The sequence below is a fragment of the Phoenix dactylifera genome, chromosome 8 (assembly GCF_051530095.1).
Source record: "Phoenix dactylifera cultivar Ajwa chromosome 8, Ajwa_hap1_PhDact_Kaust_v1.1, whole genome shotgun sequence".
Classification (NCBI taxonomy): Eukaryota; Viridiplantae; Streptophyta; class Magnoliopsida; order Arecales; family Arecaceae; genus Phoenix; species Phoenix dactylifera.
The window spans coordinates 29,217,501-29,244,024 of NC_143197.1; the positions used below are offsets into that span (position 1 = coordinate 29,217,501).

The window sequence follows — 26,524 nt, forward strand, 5'->3', positions numbered from 1 at the left end:
AATGTCCATAATCAAAATTGTAGATAATCTCTCGAAATTCGCTCAACAGGAAGGTTGTCCAAAACCTAAAATAATTTAGGTGCTTATTAGATTTTTGTAGTATATTATATACTATACAAAGTCCCATCGAGCTATGAGACCTTCTCATGCTTCACAACTTAGGGTTTTTTTGAGACAAGTGGTGATTCTAGATCCGTGAACTGGCGACTCTACACTAGGGTGGGGTTCAGTCTATATCTACACCACCACCAAGTCTAGCCTAATGTCTAGGGGTCTCGATCACTTCTTAGATCTCATGATTAATTACAACCTAATTACTAACACAAGTATTTCATAGCAAGACGGAGTTTGCAATTACCTAAATGTGGAGGGGGTCAATTCCAATCATGTCTCCCAGCTATCAAGGGTCCTGGCTTCCACCTGATCAGATTAAGAATTTGGATTAGATCTAAATGGAGGGAATTACCAACAGGGGAAAGAGAGAGAGAGAGACTCGGTCTAGTTCCATTCAAAGGTTTGAGCTTGATCTATCGATGATAGAGAGAAGAGAGAAAATCATGGTGAATTTGTACTTGGTCCGTAGCTCACCTAGAAAGGGGAAAGAGGAGAGGGAAATTTCCGAGAATAGAAAAAAGAAAAAAGGAAGAAAAAGAAGTGGTAGAAGAAGGATGCAGAGGAAGAGGAGGAAGAAGCGAGGATGGGGGATGCTAGTAGTCTAGCGGCATGGTGATGAGGCCGGAGAGCTGACAGCAGTGGTAGCAAGCAAAAATGGGCAAAATGGAAGGAAAAGAGTCTCGGTTTCCTTGGAAGATAGAGGGATAGGGCTCAAATTTGGGTCTGCTCATCGAAGAGCCTCACAAAGAGGGTGAGTTAAGGGAAAGTAAGGGAAAGGAGGGTGGCATGGCTTGCAGCAAGGTGGCTGCGGCCTCTGTCCGCGTGCATAGAGAAAATATGGAGAGGAGCAGCTCCCCTTGGCTGCCTCGGTGGCCATCTTCTTAGTGATAGAGACCGCGAGAGGATGAGGAGCTCATTGGTGAGTAGCAGAGGTTGACAACTATGACCGGAGGTGGCGGCTTGTGGTAGCAAAAGATGGAAGTCAAAACATGGGAGGCGGTAAACAAGATCTTTTTGGCTGTGGTGGGGTGGTGGGGCGATGGTGCTCGACTTTGGCAGCACGATGGCCACCGGAGAGGAGGAAGAAAGAAGGGATGGCTATGAGTGCTCGATGCTTGGTGGTGGATCATTTGGAGGGGGAGAAAGGATTAAATAGTGCGGGTTTTTGTCAAGATAGACTCGGCTCAACGAGGGGATATGATCGGCCATTCATTAGTTGGAAGCAGCCCCGACGGCTGGCAACCATTTTGTACCGACCTCGCAGACTCTGCGTCGGCCATGGCTGTCTGGCTATGGCCCTATCTCTTCAATGGGGCTCGGGTTTTTTTGGAATTTTCAATAGAAGTCAGTAACTCTTGCGGATTTTAGTTGAAACTTGGTCCAATTGGACCAATTTACACGTTAGTGGTCAAGAATTAAGATTGGATCATGGGTGGCCAAAGACCCCATATGACGGATCGGACATTTGTAATATCTTGGAAATTGAAGTAACAAACATTATAGAATGACACTAGGATGATCCAAATATGCATGAATGATTGGAAAGGTCAAGGATGTGAAATGATTGTAGAATCCACAAGCAAATGGAAAACATGATCACAAGCTGATGATAAAAGTGCAAAATGACTTTTTTCTGTTAGTCATTATAAAATGTGCCATAAAATAATGTGCACATGAATTGTTGAACTTACATAAGCCTGTAAAAGAGCTCAATAAAATTCCTAGAATGAGGAGCAAAGCTCCACCTTTAGTAAATGAAGTGGGTTGGAGAAGCAAGAAGGTAGGACAAAGAATCTAAAATGACAACCAATGAACCATATAAGTAAAAGTCAGACTAGAATGCATCAAGACAACTAGGGAAGTAATAAAGAGTTGGTTTTGCAGGGATACAAAGTTAGTGCGAGAAACCAAAAAATGGTAATATAGTATAAGAACCATAATAAAATGGTGATATGGGAATTGTTGTGCACTAAAGGTGCAACATTAGAGATGGGTTCCATCAAGGACCGCTTAACTAGTTTTGAGAACCATACATGTATGTTATCGGTTAGGTACAACTAGTATGGTATGGTATGCATCCTATACCAACACAGAATCTCAACTTTTTTTTCTCACTGCTAGTATGATATCACCTGAAACTGGGTGGTACAGATCGTACTGGGCGATACAAGTTTATTTTGCATATGAATCGGTTTGGCCCATATACTAAACTAAACCTCAGTACTGTAATGGTATTTTATCGATATGGCACAGGGTGATACTGGTTGGTACGATATATCGTTCCATACATTAGAAAGATTGTCAGGCTCATGGTATGCCGTACCGTATCGGACATACCGTATTGTACATGTTCGGTACCGGTACTGGTGGAGTATTGACCCTTGGTACGTCAAAAAATTTCGTACTGTACTGTACCGACACATACTAGTGTGGCTCTGGTACGGAGTCCGGTACCGGTACGACGAGCCTTGGTCAGGCTTATAGTATTATTGGGGTCTTGTACATTAAAAGAATGAAGAATCATGTTCAAGAAGCAAGCACAAAGTAGTCTAAAGAATCGATTAAGGAAAAAGTTAGGATAGCAAGGCTCAACATGAATATTATGGTTTATGAATTAGAAAATATAGTAGACGAAAGGTAAATCTAGATTGTTAAAAAGGAAATAAAGTTAGAAATGGACTCAAAAATGGATGAAGTAACAACGAATCATGAAACAAGTTTTGCGACCATATCTATTTACTGTATGTGAAAATGTCTAGATTTGCTTTATTGAGTATTTTTAATTAATTAAATATTTTTTTTGAGTTAGGTGATGCTGGCTTTCAATGTTCAACTATATAATTTGTCCAGAAAATTTCACATCAGTAATTGAATTAACATGACTTCACTTGCCCTTCGCCTCTATTATATTCATACACTAAAGGACGACCTGGTGCATGAGGGTCCTGCTATTGTGGGTTTGGGAAGAATCAAATGTACGTAGCCTTACCCCCATGTGCAGAGAGGTTGTTTTCTTGTTTCAAACCTATGACCTCTAGGTCACAGTGAAGTGACCTTATCGTTGCGCCAAGGCTCACCCTCATGATATTCATACACGTGCTAAGAAAATTATCTGCAATCTATACTTTCATCATTACTGGTGCTATTTTTTTGGAAGGAAAACAGCGAGAAAAGGAGATTTATCACTTAATATGTTTTTTATTCTTCAAGATAAACAGTTCCATTTAGTAAGTTAATTACTAGTTTGAATTTATGACAAGTTTTAAATATGCATATGGTACATACATATTTGATGATTTATTCACAAATCTATGATGTAGACTTATCTGGTAATCTTTCTGATATCTTACAATCAACAGGGTTGCCATTTACATGTGTTCATAAAAGTTATTAGAGTTATTAGATATGCGATTCCCAGGGTCCTCTTTATTTATTTATTTTTTGTGGGAAGACCCATCTCTGATGCCTTATTATGTTGTATGCAGTAAATAACTTGGACTCGTATACAAATCCAAATATCTGTTTTTTTTAGGGTAAGTTTTTCTAGTAAGTGCTAATCAAGGGGATTAATATCCATGTAGACATTATTAGATGCACAAACTTTTGTGTTCCTAAGGTTGGATTTTGGGCGTAACACAGTATGTTTATTCCATCGCAATTTATATTGAGGTTTTATAGCTGTTAAGCTTTGCATGATTTTCTTGTAGTAATTTGTAAGCTTCTGACCAATGCCTGATTATTACTGATGAATTTACCAAGGAATTGGTGGGTAGTAATGCGTACAATTTCTAAAAATTATCTGGATGTTCTTAAATTCATGATTGCCCATTAGATGTTGATTAAGGGTTGCAGATATTTTTCAGGTATTCTTATATAATTAATTTCTGTTCCTAGGATTTTGCAAGGCCCGAGCAAAATTTATGGCAACCTAGTTCAAGGCTAGGCTGTAGTAGTTGAAAATATACATACAGTTGCATTTTAAACTATACAATTTTTTTGTTCTGCTAGTTCTCTCATTTGTTAATATTCAATTCATGCTTGGATCATTAGAGGCTCCTCTTCTTTCAGAGTTATATCTAAGCATATTTCTAGCAGAGGATGTGGCCCGTTAAAGAATGTGAGGAAGGATTACTAACCCTAAATAATTAAGTTAATGAATCTTGATTTTGATTAGAGATTGCTTTATATGTACATTTTGACAGTTCAGATATCTATAGTTGTGTACAAATAATTTTTCCCTGGCCTGTTACTCTTTCTTGCTTGCTGAAAGCATATATTATTTGTAGGTTTTGCTTAGCCAGTCTCATCGATTTCGTGCGCTGGTGCTTCTAGGAAGATTCCTTGATATGGGACCTTGGGCTGTGGATCTGGTATTTTATTATCGCTATATTTAACAAATTTTTTATTTTCTATCTGTATATGGCTGGAACACTTGTTTTATTCTGCGTTTGTGTTTCAAGCTTCACATTTTGTGTTTTTTAGGCCTTATCTGTCGGGATCTTTCCTTATGTGCTCAAACTATTACAAACAAATGCAATGGAATTGCGCCAAATTCTTGTTTTTATATGGACCAAGATACTTTCTCTTGATAAGGTAGTTCAATCTCTTTCTTGAATTAAGTTGTACCGTCTGCATTATTTCGATACACTTGTGGTATTCAGGAGAAATAATTTCTGTGCTTGTTAAGTTAGTTAATAGACAACCTAAGTCAAACAAGTTGTTAATTTTGGCAATTTTCAGATATTTTATAATGTTTTTCATGTATGTAACAACTTCATTTTTTTTATTTTTTATTTTGGCACCATTAGTCTTGTCAGGTTGATCTGGTGAAAGATGGGGGCCATGCATATTTCATCAAATTTCTTGACAGTATGGATGCTTACCCAGAACAGCGTGCCATGGCTGCTTTTGTTTTAGCAGTTATTGTGGATGGACACAGGCGGGGACAGGAAGCATGCATTCATGTAAACTTAATACATGTTTGCTTGAGACATGTCCAACTAGCAAGTGCACCTGATGCACAGGCTGAGCCTTTACTTCTTCAGTGGCTTTGTCTCTGCTTGGGAAAACTCTGGGAAGATTTTCCACAAGCACAGGTAGTAGGTCTTCAAGCAGATGCACCTGCAATGATTGTACCTTTGTTGTCGGAGCCTCAACCTGAGGTAGGATTTTTCCTTCGCTTTACAAGTGATCAATTTAGACCCTCACTATTTCATATTTATCTTTGGTCTCCTGCCAGGTTAGAGCTGCGGCTGTCTTTGCACTGGGCACTCTTCTTGATGTTGGATCTGTTCCATGTGGAGATGGTCATGGAACTGATGAGGATTGTGAAGAAGATGAAAAAATCAAGGCTGAGCTAAATATTGTCAAAAACCTTCTACAAGTTGTTGGAGATGGAAGCCCACTTGTCAGGGCGGAGGTTGCTGTAGGTATGAAATTTTTCTCCTATAAGTTCTGATGTTCTATTATTGAAAATTTTATTTACCTCTCGAGGCTGTTCTTTTCTATTATATTGTTCTCTGATATTAGATAGTTAAGGGGGAAAATATCAGATAACAAGTTGATGGGCGGCCTGCTATGCTTTTGCATAGCTAGGAAGAAAATTCTACCCCATTTTGATAAAAAAGAATATTTTACCTACATAAATTGCAAGATGTCACTTGAAGGTATATGAAATCCAATGAATATTTATAGATATTATTCCGTGATGTTGACTTCATTGCAGCAATACCAATTTTATGTATGGGATACATATATTGTCCATGAATCTAACTTATTGTAATAATGCTACATAAGTTGTTATGTCAATAAAAAATATCGAATTTTTTGTGGAGAACGAGAATATGGTGCAGCTGATTTGGAGCGAAAGTGGTCTAGCCAGAAAGGCCTTTATATTAACAATCACTATAACCATCCCTTTTGACAGTATAATCCATGAATTTGTCAGGATCTTAGCTATAGCTTTTGATGGTCTAGCCCATGAAATCCCATTCCAAGATTGATTCCAACGTAAATTTATGCATGTGTTTTCAGGGCTTCAAGACCAGCTTGAGCTTAAAGGAAATAAATAAATTATGTTTCGAGTTAAGATGCATTGAAGTTAAGGTCTGAGCTCATATAATTTTTTGTATGTTCATATTATTTTTCTTGTATTTTCTTAGATCAGATTTACTAGCTTTTTTGAGGATGGGTTTTACTGTCTTGCATGTGACATTAGTGGATATATAGACCAATATTGTTACAAGCAGCTGCCAAGGTGCTTAGTTTGGCCAGGCTGCCAAGGCCAAGCTTGTTCAAACCCTACCTCTTTAAGGGTTTCTTTTTCCATTTTCTTTTCATGTTTACACTTCATATGCGACACATGGGAGGGTAGTGAAGGCTACCACTAACCTAGTAGCAGCCAGTGGGTTGATCAATGGCTACCAATTGGTCAGCTGCAGTGACAAGTAGCAGCGGTGGATTCAATGATCAGCACACCTCTTCTTCGTCTGGCGGCTCTGGCCATTATGCCTCTCGTTTTTTTCCCCAAATTTTCCTTTCTATTCTGTTTGCTAGCCCCTAGTCTGCTTGCATCTTCTCCTACTTCTTGCTAGTTGCTGTCTACTTATGTTCTACAACTTGTTGGATGCTGCAGTAGCAACAATGCTGCTACTGCTCTACTTGTGGATTTGGTCTTTGGACTCTTTTAAGTGAGAAAGATTGGTTCATGATCCCATAAATGGTAAAAGAAGATATTATAATACATACACATGCTAATTCATGCATATGATCAAAAGTATGCATAACAGAAGATCGGACAGCTTTTCATCTTAGGTGGCCACCTAAGCGCCAAGGCACCTGTCTAGGCTGTACGAGGGGTCACCACCTGGCCAGGCCTAGGTAATTTCAAAACCTTGATATAATACCAAAATTTAGCTTTTGTTACAATATAATGGCTCAAGCTTTGGGTACAGGTTGGTTGAGGGCTGGAAATGGGTTGGATATGGATTCGATAGTGTATATCCATATCACTTTATCCACTTTTCTCAGCAGATACGAACAGAGATGTGGATATTAATTGGGCTTCCTCTCTCTCTCTCTGCACATATTTATATATATGTATATATATACACATGTTTATACACATGCATATACATGTACGTACACACACACACGTACGTACACACACACACATATAGAATGCTCTAAACTAATATGGTGCGTATTAGATATCTGTAAAATTTATATATATTTGACAGTCATATCATATGGATTTGACATGGGTGATACCATTTTTAATAAAGAAACATGAATATTAATATGATATATATTTGCATTTGTTATATACACATACATTATACATACATGCATGCATGCATACGTACAACATATATACATGCATTCATGCGAACATACATGAGTAAACATAATTGATATGATGGGATAAGTCAATGAGATCTTTTTCAGAAGTTAGTCCTTTAAGTTAAAGAATATAGCACTACTTATGTGGCTGTGTATATAATCAAACTATTGGCAGGATAGAAAAACCATCTTTATGATGTGTTCATGTCCATTTCCATATTTGTGTCATTACAGGATGTTTTAGTTGGAGAATGATATAGCAACATCAGGTTATGCTGTAAGATATTTTTGTGCATCGCCCTCTTAATTTTGGAACTTGGAGAATGATATGCAACCTCATGCAGCATGATTTCATCAGTTTGGTTTTACTTGTGCTTTGTGATTGAGATTGTTATGCTTATTTGGCAGCCCTTGCCTGCTTTGCCTTCAGCCACAACAAGCACCTGAAGTCAATTGCTGCTGAATACTGGAAGCCTCAATCTAATTATCTATTGAGCTCATTGCCATCTTTGGCTAATATTAATTGTTCAAGTACTGGATATGCAAACCCAAACCAGTATATGCACTCAGGAAGTGCCCTTTCCTCCCATATTGGCCCGGTTCTGAGATTTGGCAGTGACAGCATAGCTACTGCTCGAGATGGAAGGATATCCACAAGTAGCCCACTTGCATCTGAAGGGATAATGCATGGTTCTCCACAATCAGATGATTCTTCTCAGCATTTCGATTCTGGCATACTTATAAAAGAAAATGCTACTAATGGGGTCATCAACTGTCCTAGGTCAAGGCCTCTTGAAAGTGCAATGTATTCACAGCTTATTTTAGCTATGTCTGCTATGGCTAAAGATCCATCTCCTCGAATTGCAAACCTTGGTCGAAGAACACTCTCTATTATTGGTATTGAGCAAGTGGTTACAAGGACATCAAGGTTTAGTGGAGGTATATACCAAGTTGATTCGTCTGCGCCATCTGCATCTCCTAATCTTGCTGGATTGGCACGATCATCTTCATGGTTTGACATGAATGCTGGTAATCTTCAGTTTTTTTGTTCATCAGTTTGTTTAAATGTTCTTCTCAATCTTGGGTATGGTACAATTTATCATTTATTATCCAGCATCCTTTAATAATCAGTAAAATCACAGCAAAAATTCCATTATGCAATGCTAATTTTGTTGCTGTTATTTTATGCAGGCCATTTGCCCAAGACATTTAGAACACCTCCGGTTAGCCCCCCGCAGAACAATTTCCTCACAGGTTTGCGACGTGTGTGCTCTCTAGAGTTCAGGCCTCACCAATTAAATTCTCTAGAAACTGGACTAGCTGATCCAATTTTAGGTTCTGCTGGATCTTCTGGAGGTTCTGAACGCAGCTTACTTCCACAGTCAACTATTTACAACTGGAGCTGTGGTCATTTTTCAAGGCCACTTCTTACTGCTGCTGATGACAATGAGGAAATGATGGCTAGAAGTGAGGAAAGGGAAAGAATTGCCCTGAATCACATAGCCAAGTGTCAGCATTCTTGTAAGTGGCATGATGATTATACGATCTGGTTTCTATATCTTTGATTTTTTTTCCCTATTGTTTGGTCATGCAGTTGCCGCCTTTGATTTTCTATATCGATGAACATGATTTTGTGTTTACGTGACTTGCAGCTATGAGCAAATTTTATAATCCAATTGTTAGTTTGGATGCAAAGTTTGCAACGGGTACAAAGGCCACATTGCTGCTACCCTTTTCTCCTATTGTAGTTGCTGCAGATGAGAATGAATGTATCAGGTAATTGGATGGTAAACTTTTGTCTCTTTTATTTTAATATTTATGTCAGTTTTGAAATGTGCTTCATTACATAGATAGGATTCTATGTTGATGGATCTTCACCGAATGGGTACTTGTATAGCTGACTGAGTGTGGTTAGGCCGAATCTTAGTAGTTTTCTTCTTTTTCTCATTTTCTTTATGTTCCCTTGTCACGAATCCTTTTCCAAATTTCATACCTTGTCTTGCATCTGCATAGTGTTCTTTTATTATGTGGGCTGGTTATGATTCTTGTTATGAATTTGCTATCACTTTCATCACCATTATCCATGGATTGCCGAACCGGCCGGTTCAGGGTGTATTGAATCGGATCAGTTAGTTAACGGCACAGTTTAGCATATAAAATCAAAATGACCACGATTCAGCATAATCAAAGGGTCGAGGCCTCTTGTTAGCTCGAGCGTTGCCCTCCCATTCGTTTGAGGGTTTTGTCTCCCCTCCTATTTGCTTGAGCGTCGCTCTTGCCCTCGCCGACTGATGGTAAGCATCTCCCCCCTCTCTTTCTTCCCCTCCCCCCTCCCCCCCAAATCAAGACCCTAGAACCCTCCATTCGTCTGAGGGTTTCGTCTCCTCTCCCGGTCACTTGAGCGTCGCCCTTGATGCCCTCACCGACCGGCAGTAAGCATATATCCTCGCTCCCTCCCTCCCTCCCCTCTCTCTCCCTCCCTCCCTCCCCTCTCTCTCCTCCCTCTATTGACACTGGCAGCCCCCGTTAGTCCGAGGGTTTAGTCTCCCCTTCTGTTCGCTTGAGCATTCCCGCCTTCGCCGACTGGTAATAAGCATCTCTCCTTCTCCCTCTCTCCCTCCTTCTCCGGCTCTCCCTATTTTGATATGCCTTGGAACGGCATAGTATAGACCTATACTGTGCTGAACCGGTTGTTGGCCGGTATGCCCTCCAGTACCAGTTCGTCAAACCTTGTCATCGTCATTTTTGTTGCTGTTTTTGTTATTTGTTGGGTGATACCTGTATTGCTTTGAATACCAATAAACTTTGCCATGGAAACTGGTTGTGGAAATTTAGTCATGAATATTGAAGTCTAATTTATTGGATAATTACTTGGTGCATATGCTGTTTGATCATATTGATGGTAGTTTTACTAGAAATGCAATTGTAATAATCGTTTGTTTGAATCTTCTGTCTGATGCAACCAAGATCACTAATCTGCTCTCATAATACTAACTTAGCTGTTGCAAACTAGCTTGCTTGTGATGCTTTAAGATTGATATATCCCATCGATAAATCATTAAGTGAATTAGGTGCCCCATCATTACTTACTAAATACTCTTTTGGATTACATTTTCATTAGAATAAATAATTGTACAAAAACTCATTCTATATCTTAAGATATAATTATTTCTTTAGATAATAACTATGTAATAATTTATGCCCAACTACTTTTGAAATGTCATCATGTCTTAAGTGATTTATCTATTAATTATTTTGTACTGGCGAACAGTGTTCTGAATCTGCTGATGTGGACTGGACTGAACTAGTGGCTGGTTTGCAGGTTCATGATCTGACCACAGGTCATCTGGGCCACAGAAATATCTTATTCCTTTTGCATATATTTCTCAAACCCATCACACCTTCCTCTTCACCGATGCCGTCAAAGTGAAATCTCATCTCAGATCCATAACTTATCCTCTCGGCTCCTCTCACCATCATATTCGAGCTCGTTAAGACAGCCTTCTCATCTCTCACCATCATCTTTGTGCGGCCTTTTAGCCTGCTGGTTCTTTGCTGCAGCTGTTGCAGTCAAGCACTCCAACGGCCATCTTCCCCTCATCCAATGTCAATCTTCCCAACGACCCTCTCCTATCTTTCAGCATCACTTTGTCATCGTCAATGTGTAGCCCCTCAATGTGCCCTCCTTCCCACTCCAGGATATTGACATCAAGTCCCCTTACTGTCCCCTTCCATCTCCACCATGATCTTAGGCCCTTGGTCATCTAGCTTCCATCCACCACTTTGAAGATCTACTCAGCATCTTGGCGTTGATCATGATGATGATAATGGCAAATAAACAAGAGAGAAATCAAGATTTCTATGCTATTGACCGAAGCTAGGGCATAAGGCATCGCATTTCCCCCTCTTCACTGGTTGACCCATGGGTCTGTAGTTGTTTTGACTGAGATGGTTTGAACTGTTGAACAATCCAGTTCACCATTTTGAGCAGGTTTAAGCTTTTTCGGGGCCGTGTCTTGACCCGACCTGCAATACTTAATAGGTGATGGGTTGACCTAGTTGACTGAGCCTCAGAACACTTCTATTGAGATAGATTGTCTATTCAATATTTTTTTATTTCAAATAATAAAATGGGAGTTTAGTTTGTGAGGAGCGACTTATGTATCTATTGCATACAACAAATTGTTGTTGCCCTTGGTCAAGCTTCACTTTGTATCAATTTAAATAAATAGTGAAGTTTATTTCTTTTTTAAAAATACTAAGTTAATTACTTCTAATTGTAATTCTTCTTTGGAGGAGTTTATGTGATGGGGACATCAGCTAGGTCCCCATTTTATTTGCATATTTGCTTATTGTTATTTCTGGGTTTATTTGTGTTTAGGGATTTATTTGTGGTTTATTTTATTCTGGGCTTATTTGCATTTTAGGGCTTATTTGTGGGGAATTATTTTATGTAAGGGGTTTATTTTAATTGTTCTTATGGGGCCCTATTTAAAAGGAACTTTTATGTTGATTAGGGCTTTAATGAAGAATTAGAAATTTTCTCCCCACCTAATCTCCTTCTCTCTTCTTCTCTTCTCCCTCTTCTCCCCCTCCTCCTCTTTCTCTTCTCCCTCTTCTTCTGTTCTGGTTTAAAATCCCGCTGAAGTTCTTCCTCCAGATTTGGTCCGGCATCAACTTGGTATCAGAGCAAGGCTGGTTTTGCCCCTGCTGCCAAAGCCCCGATCCAACAACAGCCTTCCGGTGCTTCAAGGAGAACAGGGCCTTCCCTCTGTCAGCCTGTTCAAAAAAAAAAAAAGGATCACTGCCGAGTCTGTGAAGGCCCAAATCGACAGCCACCCGCATCCGACCCTTCCTTTCTCTCGGTCTGTGTTTTCATCAGAGCAATAAAAAAAAAAAAGGGTTCTGCAGCCGAAAGAGAAGAAAGAGCCACAGTCCCTGCGCCGGATTCTCCCTCGCATCCATCTGACTTGATCCCTCGGTCGTCGCCGTTGCTCCACCACCTGCAACCACCGGCAGCCGGTGTATGGCCGATCGTCGCCGGATCCCTGGATTTCTGTGGCCGCACGAGTATTACGCCGTACGTCGACCACGGACACCGGAGCGCGTTGAAGGACCGCGTGTGACTCCCGCTGCCGGAAAGAGGAAGAGCGTCGCCGATCTATTTGCCACCTTGTCCCTCGGCACTGTCGACGCACCCGCCGACCACCGCGCACAAGATTCCGGCCGCCACCACGACCAGTCGCCGCCTGTCGTCGCCGACAACGGAGCCACCATCACCGTGCCGTTCGGCCGTTCCGCAACCACCGCCGAAGCGGCCGGAACGTCCTCCCGAATCGTTCGGGAGGTTGAAGACGGAGACGGGTGGTAACGGGTAAGTTCTAAACCCGTTACCCCAAACCCGATAGCCCGGTTCACATCCAGTAAGTTAAAAAAAAAAAAAATTTGGCACGTGACCCGCACGTGCTGAGTTTCACAGTTATCGGAGCGGGTTTCATTCGAAACCCGAAACCGATAACCCGAACCCGTTAGGGTTCAAAAAAAAAAAAATCCCGTAGGATCACGTGACCTGCACGTGTTTCCAAAAAAAAAAAAAAAAACTTACCTCTGTTTCTGTCGAACAGAAACGGCGGCTAGGGTTTCCGCCGCCGACGCCGTTGTCGCCGCCCCTGCCGTGCCATCTCTGCCGCCGACGCCTTCTCCTCCGTCAACCGAGCCGCGCCGCCTTGCCGTCGCCGTCCCCGCCGCTCCCGCGACCGCCCGATCGCCACCACCACATCCTCGGCCGCCTCCTTCTCGCGGTCGACCACAGCGCCATCGCCCGAGACCTCCGCCGCCTCCTCCTCCGTCAACCGAGCCGCGCCGCCTCACCGTCGCCGTCCCCGCCGTTCCCGCGACCGCCCGATTGCCACCACCACATCCTCGGCCGCCTCCTTCTCGCGGTCGACCACAGCACCATCGCCCGAGACCTCCGCCGCCTTTCACCGCCTCCTGTTTCATCTCGCCACCGCCGCCAGAGCTCCACCGTCCGCGCCCCTCCGTCATTCACCACCGACTCCTCTCACGAGCTCAGATCATCAGCCCGGCCGCCCCTGTAGAGCCCCTTTCAACGGGCCCCTTTCATTTGACTCCACAGCACCCCTCCTTCATCCCGTTCAAGTCCAACAGAGTCACCCGAGCTCAACTGGCCCGATCACACTCCACAGACCGCCAACGTTTCTCTCCATTGCAGGCCGAAGCCCATTTTAGTCCAAGCCGTGCGCGTCTCCTTGAGCGCGGCCCAAGGCCTTTGGCCGCAGGCCCTGTTTCAGGTCCAAGCCAGGGTGTTCTTCAGCCCATTTCAACAACCCAGGAAGCTTTGTGCTGTAGATCCAATTTCGTAACTCCAGCTAGCTCTGCCCGGCGCCAACTTCGTGTTCGAGACTCCACGCGCAGACGATTCTGGTCAACTGCATTCACCACAGGTAATAGGTTCTTCCTCCTTTGGGCTTGCTTATCTAAATATGTTCTAGTTCTCTTGCATGACAGCCCTATTTTGAAACTTATTTTCTTGTTAAACTGCAAAACCTAGAACATTTTCCACCACACCCGTTCTACCTACCAATTAAATCTAAATATTAAATTAGCACACCTTAGTGTCAGGACATCATCAACATCCATAGATCAGATTACTTTCAGACTTTGAATGACTGTAAAACGTGTTTGCAACCTAACTTCTTATAGTGACTAATTTTCTACTTTAATTCTGAAATAACCAAAGTACAAATTAGTAACATTTAATTTTAAGATTATTTTTGTGAAAAGTTGCTGATTTCCGAATTCATAGTAGGTTGCATTAGTGGGTTGCATCAGTAGGTTGTCCTGCATTACCTTTGGACAATTAGGGTTCATTAGTAGTATTGCATATCATATTACCAACTAGAGTAGTTCCCGTATGCCCACCCGTAGTGGTAGAGAGTACCTCCTCACTGACTCTCAGATCCCTTCATCCACCATGGACCCCAGAGTCATACAAGATATTCTGGAACAATTAGCTGCAATACGAGCTGATAACGACGAATTCAAACGTGAGATCCGTGCTCTAGTACAACACCCTAGGACTCCGGAACCATCATCCCCAATCGCAGCTTATCCCGAGTTTGGTTTGACCACACCGCCTGCAGCTTTTCCCCATCCCCCTAGGAACCAACATCATCCTGATCACCAGCGCGATCTTGACGAGAGACTACTTCGTACCGTGCGAGTAGAAGCCCCCACATTTGCTGGTCAATTAGAGCCGAGCGTGTACCTTGATTGGAGAGCAGCCATGGATAATTATTTTGAGTGGTACGATATGACTGATGATAGAAGAGTACGGTTTGCCAAAATGAAGCTTATTGGGCAAGCTCACTGGTACTGGCATAACGTTGAACATCGGCGTGAGACCCAAAGGCTTCCACGCATCACCACTTGGGAGGATATGAAAGAAAAACTGAATGAGAAGTATCTGCCATTCTCTTACCGACAACGCCTTATGGATAGGTGGCAGAAACTAACTCAAGGAACCTCAACTGTTGCCGATTACATTGCACGATTTGAGGAGTTTCACATGAGGTGCGGTGTAATCGAAGAGGAGACTGTTACTCTTTCTAGGTTTCGAGCAGGACTCCGCGAGGAGATCCAGAAAGAATTGATCCTCCGAGAGATTACTACCCTTGGCCAGGCATACCAATTGGCTCAAGACGTGGATAGTTTTTTACGAGTCCCTGTGGTGAGACGTACCGACTCACGGTTTTTACCTCCAGGAGCTCGACCTAATCAAAGCCATCTCCCACAACCCAGACCACTCTCCAACCAGCCCTCCCAACCCGGTTCTAGCCAAACACCGACTAGGACGTTCCCGGTGCCTGCTCAAAGTACATCAACTGATAAAGGAAAAGGCATATTAGGGTCCAACCCGCCCTTAAGAAACCAAACCCAGTGTTTCAGGTGCCAAAAGTTTGGCCATATTGCGTCCCAATGTAATGCCAAGACCTATTTAATGACTGAACTGGAAGCAGGAACCCAGGATACTGAATGTGTCGAAGAAGTCTATGAACCAAACATCGAGGATTTTGTAGATGACTTTGGAGACGAAAAGACCGGGTTAGAGTTTGTTCAGACTGAATACCAAAATGAGCCCACTGATAGGAATGACCAAAACCATAGGCTCCATGTGGTTAGGTGCACACTAGCCCAAACAAAGACCGAACAAGACTGGCGAAGAACCTCCCTATTTTATACACTTATTAAGATCAATGGTAAAACATGCAAAATCTTATTTGATAGCGGGAGTTGTATCAATGCCATTGCGTCTGGAGTTGTTTCTCGCCTTGGCCTGAAATCTACCCCTCATCCTAATCCATATAAAGTAGCCTGGGTAGATAAGACGTCCATTTCGGTTTCAGAAAGATGCCTTGTCCCGATTCAATTCCTATCTTATAAAGACGAGATTTGGTGCGACTGCCTTCCGATGGACGTAGGTCAAGTCATTCTAGGAAGATCTTGGTTATACGATAGGGACGTCACACTTCATGGTCGGTCAAATTCGTGTAGTTTTATGTTCCAGGGTCGGAAAATTATACTGAATTCATTGCCTCCTAGAGAGCCCGGCCTTGAGAAGGATGCTACACCACAAAAAGAAGAGCCACTTCACATCATTACTTCGAAAGAAGTAATGAAAGATATCGAAAGCCATTCACCTGTGTTCGCCCTTGTGGCTAGAGTTATTAATGTGGAGTCAAATGTCGAACATCCGGCCGCCGTAGTTCCTCTGTTGGAGGAGTTTCGCTCTGTCTTCCCAACTGATCTTCCAGAGGCACTCCCTCCAATGCGTGATATCCAGCACGTAATTGATCTCATTCCTGGAGCATCACTGCCAAATCTTCCCCACCATAGACTCAATCCAAACGAGCACACTGAACTGAAACGCCAAGTTGACGAACTCGTCACTCGAGGGTATATTCGTGAGAGTTTGAGTCCCTGTGCTGTACCTGCACTCCTCACTCCCAAGAAAGATGGCTCTTGGAGGATGTGCGTCGATAGCCGTGCTATCAATAAAATCACGGTAAAGTATCGTTTTTTCATTCCTAGGCTGGACGACCTTTTAGACTATATGTCTGGTGCTACAGTTTTTTCCAAGATCGACCTAAAGAGTGGGTACCACCAGATTCGGATTCGTCCTGGGGATGAATGGAAAACTGCATTCAAAACCAAAGATGGACTCTACGAATCGTTAGTAATGCCTTTCGGATTAACAAATGCTCCAAGTACTTTTATGAGGGTGATGACACAGATCTTTCGACCTTTCTTGAACAAATTTGTCGTTGTATACTTTGATGACATCCTCATTTATAGTCAAACTCAAGAGCTCCATCTCTCACACCTAAGGCAGGTTTGTGAAGTCCTGCGGAAAGAAAGCTTCTTTGCAAACCCTAAGAAGTGTGCCTTCCTGACTGATCACGTCACTTTCTTAGGATTCATAGTATCTTCCAAGGGTGTCTCCGCTGATCCAGAAAAAGTAAGCGCGATAGTCGATTGGCCTGAGCCCAAGACCTTAGCCGAAGTACGTAGTTTTCATGGTCTGGCTACTTTCTATCGTCGCTTCATTAGGAATTTTAGTTCAATAATGTCTCCCATCACAGATTGCATGAAGAAAGGAGACTTTATCTGGACTAAGTCGGCATCCCAAGCATTTAAAGATATTAAGCATAGGATGACCGAAGCACCTGTCTTGCGCCTCCCTGATTTCACTAAGGTATTCGAGGTCGCATGTGATGCCTCTGGCGTTGGCATAGGTGGTGTGTTAAGCCAAGAAGGTCACCCTGTTGCGTTCTTTAGCGAAAAGTTAAGTGACGGCAGGTTGCGTTACTCCACCTATGATAAGGAATTCTATGCGGTAGTGCAAACTTTGCGACATTGGCGACACTATTTGCTACCGCAAGAATTTGTCCTGTATTCAGACCATGAGGCTTTAAAGTATCTCAATTCTCAAAAGAAATTAAACCTTCAACATGGCCGATGGATTGAGTTTCTACAAGCCTATACTTTTGTGCTGAAACATAAAGCTGGAGTTGAGAATAAGGCTGCTGATGCGCTCAGTCGACGGATCTTCCTCCTATCCATGATGAGCACTGAAGTAATTGGTTTTGAAAGGATCAGGGAACAATATACCACCTGTCCCGATTTTAGTAATGTATACCTGACCTTACGAGATGGAGTAGAGAGAGAGCACGATGATTTCTTTTTACATGATGATTATCTCTTTCGCTCCGACCGTTTGTGTATTCCTCGAACTTCTTTGAGAGATTTTCTAGTATGGGAAGTACACGCTGGAGGACTGTCTGGGCATTTCGGGAGAGACAAAACCATTGAGATGGTAGAAAGACGTTTCTTCTGGCCGAGTCTCAAGAGAGACGTGGCCAAAATCGTCGCTCAGTGCCGCACATGTCAATTAGCCAAACAACGTAAACAGAACACTGGGCTTTACACTCCATTACCTGTTCCTGATTGTCCGTGGCAAGATGTTAGCATGGATTTTGTGTTAGGACTTCCACGTACCTCGACCAAACACGATTCCATTTTTGTAGTAGTGGACCGGTTCTCTAAAATGGCTCATTTTCTCCCATGTTCTAAGACTTCTGATGCTTCTAGAATTGCAAAACTCTATTTTGACGACGTCGTTAGACTCCATGGTCTTCCTAAATCTATTGTGTCCGATAGGGATGTTAAATTTATGAGCTATTTTTGGAAAACTCTTTGGCACATGATGGGTACCAAATTAAAATTTTCCTCTGCCTATCATCCCCAAACTGATGGCCAGACCGAAGTTGTCAACCGAAGTCTAGGGAGTCTTCTCAGATGTCTGGTAGGTGAGCATACTAGGACTTGGGATCTCGTGTTACCAACTGCCGAGTTTGCATATAATAGTTCGGTCAATAGGACCATAGGCATGAGTCCTTTTGAAGTGGTGAATGGCTATAAACCTAGGCAACCCATAGACTTAATTCCCATGTCTCATCAACATAGAGTCTCTGAGTCTGCACAATCATTTGCTTCACACCTGCATTCATTGCATCAGGAGATCAGCAAACTTATTCACTCTAATAACTTAAAATATAAATCCTTTGCTGATTTGCACCGACGTTATAAAGAATTAAATGTAGGTGATTCAGTCATGGTAAGAATTAGACCTGAACGACTTCCTTCGGGGACGTTCAAAAAGTTGCAATCTCGTAGTGCGGGACCGTTCAAAGTCCTAAAGAAAATCAGTTCGAATGCGTATGTTGTAGATCTTTCTGAAGACTATGGGATTAGTGCGACATTTAATATTGAAGATTTAGTCCCATACAAGAAATCAACATTCATTCCTTCTGACCCTTTTGTTGATACATCCACTGTTGTTGGTCACCCTGCTCTAGCACCTGCTAGTGAGCCTCTACCTCCACAGTTTCATGCACGCAGAGAACATATAGAACATATATTAGATGAGCAGGTTATATCTACCAGGAGAGGAAGCTACCAACGTTACCTTGTTCGGTGGAAAGGTCGACCCGAATCAGATGTGTCGTGGATTTCGCGAGCTGAGTTGCAGCGCCTTGACCCGGATCTTCTGGAGCAGTACGACAGCCGACCCGATTTACACTCGACGGGGTCGAGTTTTTCTCACCCGGGAGGAGTTGATGGGGACATCAGCTAGGTCCCCATTTTATTTGCATATTTGCTTATTGTTATTTCTGGGTTTATTTGTGTTTAGGGATTTATTTGTGGTTTATTTTATTCTGGGCTTATTTGCATTTTAGGGCTTATTTGTGGGGAATTATTTTATGTAAGGGGTTTATTTTAATTGTTCTTATGGGGCCCTATTTAAAGGGAACTTTTATGTTGATTAGGGCTTTAATGAAGAATTAGAAATTTTCTCCCCACCTAATCTCCTTCTCTCTTCTTCTCTTCTCCCTCTTCTCCCCCTCCTCCTCTTTCTCTTCTCCCTCTTCTTCTGTTCTGGTTTAAAATCCCGCTGAAGTTCTTCCTCCAGATTTGGTCCGGCATCATTATGTTAAAACTAAGGTCTTTTAAAATTTGATCAATGGTAACTCTTTAATCTTACAATAGCTAGTGTTTGGAGAGAACATAAATGACTGTCATCATGGTCTGCTGTGCCGTACTAGGCACTGGACCATTTGCGCGTCAGTATGGGTTGGTACAGGCCCGCGTCGTGCCGTGCTGGGCCTGTATTGACACAGTAGAGGAGGGGGGAGAGCGAACGGGAGAGAGGAAAATAGAGAAGGGGGAGAGAGGGAGGGAGAGAGGAGGGTGGCGGAGGCCGATCCCTAGGTAGGAGATGGAGGCTTACCGACTTCACTTAAAAATCGCAAAATTAAAAAGTGGTCGGATCCCTGTTTCGAATGAAACAAGGGACCCGGCCATGGCCTCCGCCTCCTGCTCAGGCGTCGCCCTAGCTGGCCTTCCTCCCTCTCTCCATCCCCGCTCACTCTCTTTTCTTTTCTTTCCTTCTCCTCCTGTGGCAGTGGGTTTCGTTTTCGTTGCCGGAACCGTTCCGGTCTGCCGCTGGGACGACTCGGTGTGACCGGAACCGTCCGGTTTAGGACGGTTCCGCCAACCCTGGTCGTCATGGTTAGATAAGTTACAAAGATAGGGGCTGGCTGTTGCATGCATTATTTTCTTCACTTTTTTCGGTGGGTTTTCCATGTGGAGCTCGTGTGTAGCACTGTTTCAGGATGAAATGATTGAGAATTGATTAAGATTGTTTCATCACTACCAACAAGGTTTATTGGAGGGACACTTGGGCTATGGTTGCAAGGTTAATAGAAATGAGACCATGAACATGCTTAACACAAATAGTAAGCATTGTGTGTGAAGCCAGTATGATGAAATTTTGAAGTTTCAGATTTAAACTAGATCATGGACATTCTCGGTATTTAGGTAGACTGTGAGCTATATTGGTCAGCTTTATATATTAACAATCAGTATTTCGTATCGTGACCAAGAAGTTGTATTCTTCCCAATATTTGTAAGTGTAGAAATTTTTGATGTTCTTGGTGGTTTATGCTGATCGTTCTTTTGTTTCATATGCCATTAGCAGGCCTTGGCTGGTTCGTTTTTAGCAAGTTTGATAAAATTATCACATTAGTGGGTTCTCTATACATGATTTATCGGCCTAGATAGAAACCCTGATAGGTTTCAACATTGGAGACCGAGTGTTTGAATGCTAATTTATATTTCTTAATTATTGCTTGGTCCTTGAAGTTTGTTTTTGTTTTATGATCAAAATTCAATGCCACTGGACACTTGGAAGAGAATATTTTGTGTTATTTGATGATATGGAATTTCAAAAATTTCTAACTTCAAGATATCGATATACAGTATCTTTTACCTTTATCTTCTTGGTTTATTATATACTACAGTTATTCTGGTCTTTTCTAAATCACGATATATCCATCTCGCAGGGTATGGAACTACGAGGAAGGTACAACTTTGAACAGCTTCGAGAATCATGATTTATTCGACAGAGGAATTTCTAGGCTCTGCCTTGTGAACGAACTTGATGACAGCTTGCTCCTTGTTGCTTCAAGTAAGATCATTGTTGGAAAGACCAGTGTGCAATTGGTAGTGGTAGTCTATCTGACCTGGACCCTTCGGTTTTGCCTTATTGGCTTGCAGCCGGCACTTAGAATTGGTAGTTATTATGACACTTTGGTATGGGTCTGTAGGAACAAACTCTTAGATACTGGAAGGATCCAATACCTAGACATGCACATGCACTGGCCTCAATTTTTGATAGCTTTTTCTGAATATGCCTTGTTAATTGCAGGTGATGGAAATGTCCGTGTATGGAAAGATTATACCCTAAAGGGCAAACAGAAACTTGTAACAGCATTTTCTTCAGTTCAAGGCCATAGACCTGGTGTTCGCAGTATGAATGCAGTTGTGGACTGGCAACAGCAGTCTGGCTACCTGGTAATGCTCCATTTTAATCTTATATAATCTTACATGACTTTGGTATTGCAATTTTGTCATCAGCTTCTTATGCAGGCATTTTCCACTTTTCTGTTCATGTTGTAGTATGCTTCTGGTGAAGCATCATCTATTGTGCTTTGGGATCTGGACAAAGAGCAACTTGTTAGCTGCATTCCATCATCATCAGACAGCAGCATATCGGCACTGGTGAGTGTTTTTCCATCTCAGCTAATATATACAGATCAACTGATGAATCCGTCTCTCTCTCTCACACACACACACATGCACGCACACTCCCCCCTCCCTCCCTCCCTCTCTTTTCCTTTTTCTAAGCATGATTTTGGAGATGTGCGGGTGAGAATGTTCACTCATCAGTTCTGACCACCGTTCCCCCCCTCCCCCTCTCCGCTTTGCATTTTCAATGACTTGAGTTTTTTCTGCAGTCTGCTTCTCAAGTTCATGGGGGTCTGTTTGCAGCTGGTTTTGTGAACGGTTCTATCAGGATATTTGATATTCGTACTCCTGAGATGTAAGAATCCACATCATACTTCATACACAATTGTTAATGTGATAGATTTAGATAATTCTTTCCCAAAGAACTGAGACCACTATGAATATTATAGGAAGTTGGTTTTATTTTCAATCTCACTGATCATTAAATGTGTAATTTATTTATTAGGGAAGGTTATTCCAAATTTTCCTCCAACTACAAATTTTGCCTCCCAGAATTATGTTTGATTATTAGTCATGCCTGGTGTTGCAGGCCCATTTATACAGCAAGGCCACATACTCAAGGAGTGGAAAGAGTTGTTGAGATTGGCTTTCAGCCTGGTCTTGACCCAGACAAGGTAACAATGTTCACCAACTTGCTTGTTGTGTGGTTACTTTTCTACTTTCAGATTAACAGAAATCTTGAAACTATGATGGCACACCCATTTTAAAAATATCCTCCTGCTTCAGTACTGGTCTACTCAAGTAGTTCAGACAAAACATTGCTTATCGTTACTATGTTCCTTGCTTGTTCCAAAGCTGCTCCTGTTAGTGGTTTTCAAGGGCTATTATCTATCAATTCAACTGTGCATAGAAAGAAAGAGAAAAAAAGAAGGGGTTGGGGTTGTAAGTTGAAAATACAAAAGAGTCCTTTTTTCAGCTGCATGCAAATTAAGACAGGTGTTTTGGTCATCTGATGCATGTTCTAATCATATACTTCAATTAAACTCAACAGTAACAAACGTACTGTCAGGATTCCAGCTTTTTTAATGGGAGTGTGGGTGTTAGCGATCTCCTATAATGAATGAAAGGATGAGGTTAATGATGGAAAAAGAAGCGGGTAGTGATTTAGGCACTTGGATTATTCTAGACCTCATCGTTTCTTCTCTTGACAAAATAGTTAATTTCCCTCTTGGCAGCAGCTGAGATCACATGGAACATATATATATATATATATATATATATATATATATATATATATATATATATATATATATATATATATATATATAGCTCGCCCGTTCCAAGAGGGGTTGCGGGATGGTGCGCCTTTAGCGAAAGCTTGGGTCGCGCGTCTCTTGAAGCGGAGGGAATCGCGTGAGGCTGGTTTCACAGAGCAGCGAACACCTCCCGCTCTCAACGGTGGAAGGACAACGGGCCGCCGCCCCACGTACCCTCTACGGCCCGCGGACGTACCAATAGCGAACAACCACTTTTTTTTGATTTTTTTTTTCTTTTTGCTTTTTCCGTGCCTTTTACTTCTAAGCCCTCGGAAAGGAGAAAAAAAAATAATTAGGCTTATACCTCAAAAATAATATGCATTTGACGAGACGGTCTGTTTAATTAAAGAAGATATAAATCATCTATATATATATATATATATATATATATATATATATATATATATATATATATATATTTGATTCTGTACATAAGGTGTCAGTTGTATGACTCAATAATCGAATTAGAAATCATGAGTACAGAACAGAAAGAATTAATGCTTCACATCTGGTTAAACGTTGGATGATTGATAACACTCATATTATATTCTCTCCCGTTCGTCCCACCTTCATGAGAGGGAATCTTCTCCTGATTTTTCAAATTGTTGAACTTGCCTTTGAAAATGAGCATATGCAGAGAGGTTAAGATTGCTCATGGTGTAATAATTATTGCCATTTTCTTTTTTTTTCCCCGTCCCTTTGTGGTATCTGAGGATAATGGATTATGTCATGTCATGCTAGCTTCTGAAAGTTCTACAGTCCTCATCCAAGCTAGCGAAAACAACAGCATTTTTTAATCCTTGTTCTTTATGTATCTGGTGATTTGATAATTAAGGAATGATCTTATATTTAGTGTTCATGATGCATCTAGTCTTGCAAATTATATCTTTCCTTGGTAGCGTGTTACGCTGGTTTAGAATGGTAAGTTTCTGCCTAATCTATTCTGTGATTCATACTCATGCATAAATTGGAAGATTCATGCATTTAGTGTCTTAAATCATTAATGGATCCATTTTTTCCTGGAATATTGCTTCTGGTTACCTGAGGATAAAGATCAGGTCAACTAATCCTTTGTATACATTTTATGGTATCTCATGTCTCTTTGGGCACTTCTCTGTAGCAAAGGTGCCATAATGTATTTTTGCATCTTTACTCCATTCAATGCAGATTGTCAGTGCATCTCAAGCAGGAGACATTCAGTTTCTGGATATAAGAAATCAGACTGATGAGGCATATGTCACCATTGACGCCCACCGGGGCTCTCTTACCGCCTTGGCCATTCATCGCCATGCCCCAGTTATCGCAAGTGGCTCGGCCAAGCCGATTGTGAAAGTTTTCAGCCTAGAAGGGGAGCAGCTGAGCATTATCAGATATTCCTCGACTTTCATGGCTCAGAGAACAAGGTCTGTTAGCTGCCTGACTTTTCATCCCTACAGAGTACTCCTTGCAGCTGGTGCTGCTGATGCCTGCGTATCCATCCATGCAGATGACAGCTACCAAGCAAGATGACTTGCCATCAGCGAGTTCCATCAAGGGTGAGAAACAAAAAAATGTCCACATCTTACCCAAGGTCAAATTCAAACTAGCAGGCTGCTCTCTCATTGCAGCTATGGGCATTGCTACCTGTTGGGTGTATACACCTCCGGCCTGCATGTGAAACTTGTATGTTACAATATTCATTAGCCTCCCTGCAGAAGGTCTCAGCTAATCACATCTCGACTTGCCCTTGGAGGCTCTCAAAAATAATCTTGATACCTAGGTAAAAGATGTAAATATTTTCCTTAATTTCAATTTTCCCCCCTTCCGCCTGCTTGTTCAATTTGTAAAAGTACCAGATTCGTATTATAAATTAAATATATGGCTGGGCTCTTATCAGGCAAGGGGTGTTGGTGTTATGTTTCAAAATCCTTGTCTTCCTATTGCCCTATCTCTCTGATCTCTAATTTTCATTTCTGTAATGAGCTTTCCTTGCTAGAAAATACCTAAATGTTTGCTTCAACATTTGTGAATAGCATGAGTGGTTGATAACCTTGAGTTCCCACGTATACTGTCGTGGACTGTAATTTGATGTGGGCCTGATAATCATAGTTCAATTTCTTAGCATTGCTTGCTAAGGTTGTCTTTATAATTTTCAGTGAATTCTGGGGGAGACGAGCAGTCAATATCTTAGACCTTTTCAGAGATTTTCATGGCTTGAATATATTCAAATTTATTGTTGCAATGGATTATTTGCTTTTTTATTTTTCTGACTGTACGTCCTTATCAATTGGGTCTGTATAAATATATATATTTGCTCAGCTGTTTTGTGGTTTTATTTTGTGAAAAATATTGTGTGTTATGTTAATTAAATCTGCATCAATGTAAAGATGGCTCCTTGGGGAAGGATGTAAAATCATGAATGTGACGGCATCCAATTCATAAAAGGTGACATTCAAAGTATTTCGTGGTATGATGAAAGATCTGATCATGCTGTTCTGGCTCTGCATTTGGAAAATTGAGGCGTTTTTTTTTGATTTTTTGAAGTTTGTATACTGAGAAAATGATGTGCCAAGTTAGTTTAAAGAGGAATTTGGATGCAAAGGAGCTCATTTTGATTTATAATTAGTGCATTGCATGATAGGGTATGAAGTGCTGCTGCATTCGGTTAAAATGTTGAAGCCTCCGGCACAATACTTGATATGCTTGTTATGTATCATGGTATTTGACAAGTTTGGATTTAGTGAAGCTGCTTCATGAATCATGTTGTTAGAGATATAAAAATTAGCGATAATAGTTTGTGATGCTGTATTGGTCATGGTATTGCCCATACTCGGGCCATAGCATCCATTGAGCATACTGAAAGAGGTCTACAATGATATTTGGTGTCTTTGAAAATCTTATTCAGGACAATTTTCGTTGACATGAATTATGTGGTTTCTATTTTATACTATGTGGGTAAAAGAAATATGACTTGTCAACTCGGGTGCCGATTAGCTGTTCTCTTCTGAGTTCTGATCCATGGCAAAATGTAAAGTCAATCAAAACCATGTCATGGCAATTACAACAACAACAACCGAAAAAAAAAAACAACAACATGCCATTGGCACTTGGTAATTTTGATTGACCTCGCGCGCATATGAATTTAATGTCATTAAAAATCTTATTCAGGACAATTTTTTTATCACAAGAACTATGTTTTTTTTCTGTTTTATGCTAGGTGAATAAAAGAAGTATGACTCATTTGCATGGGTGCAGCAGTATGACTCTTTCTGTCAATCAAAACTGTTCCCTTGGCATTTGGTAATTTTGATGGATTTTATGTACATGTGTGCGCTAAGATATACTTGAGTGCATTTGGTTCTAAAATGCTTTTTAGTGAAAACTAATGCTGCTTTTAGCAAAAAAAAAAAAAGGAAAAGAAAAGATTAATGCTGCATCTCAAAATAAAAATGAACACCATTGGCTAAAATATGCAGTGTATAAAATATCTCTAGACAAAATCATTTATTTTAGAGCCTCATTGCTTATGCATCTAGTGAGCACAAAAATAAATGGTAGTAATATAGCTAGTGAACTAAAGTATATTATATAATATATAATTTATA

General features: G+C 41.4%; 1 protein-coding gene and 1 pseudogene across 10 annotated transcripts in view; both read left to right on the forward strand.

The window, feature by feature from the left end:
- LOC103714392 (regulatory-associated protein of TOR 1-like) overlaps positions 1-24,820 on the forward strand; it is a 41,492-nt gene extending 16,672 nt beyond the window's left edge. For 3 of the 10 annotated variants that reach the window (XM_088703421.2, XM_088703425.2, XM_088703426.2), the window contains exons 11-23: positions 4,401-4,484; positions 4,597-4,707; positions 4,923-5,276; positions 5,354-5,543; positions 7,864-8,484; positions 8,647-8,976; positions 9,108-9,231; positions 20,940-21,064; positions 21,305-21,450; positions 21,556-21,657; positions 21,894-21,979; positions 22,130-22,298; positions 24,108-24,820. In XM_088703421.2, coding sequence (XP_088559547.2) covers positions 4,401-4,484; positions 4,597-4,707; positions 4,923-5,276; positions 5,354-5,543; positions 7,864-8,484; positions 8,647-8,976; positions 9,108-9,231; positions 20,940-21,064; positions 21,305-21,450; positions 21,556-21,657; positions 21,894-21,979; positions 22,130-22,298; positions 24,108-24,449 — 2,784 coding nt within the window. In that variant the 3' untranslated portion in view covers positions 24,450-24,820. Of the gene's footprint in view, positions 1-4,400; positions 4,485-4,596; positions 4,708-4,922; positions 5,277-5,353; positions 5,544-7,863; positions 8,485-8,646; positions 8,977-9,107; positions 9,232-20,939; positions 21,065-21,304; positions 21,451-21,525; positions 21,658-21,893; positions 21,980-22,129; positions 22,299-24,107 lie in introns of those variants that run through there. The other 7 variants (XM_008801619.6, XM_008801624.6, XM_088703424.2 and 4 more) reach the window with 6 other exon arrangements.
- LOC149753071 (signal recognition particle RNA) lies at positions 22,953-23,099 on the forward strand (annotated as a pseudogene).
- Positions 24,821-26,524: the final 1,704 nt, after the last annotated feature.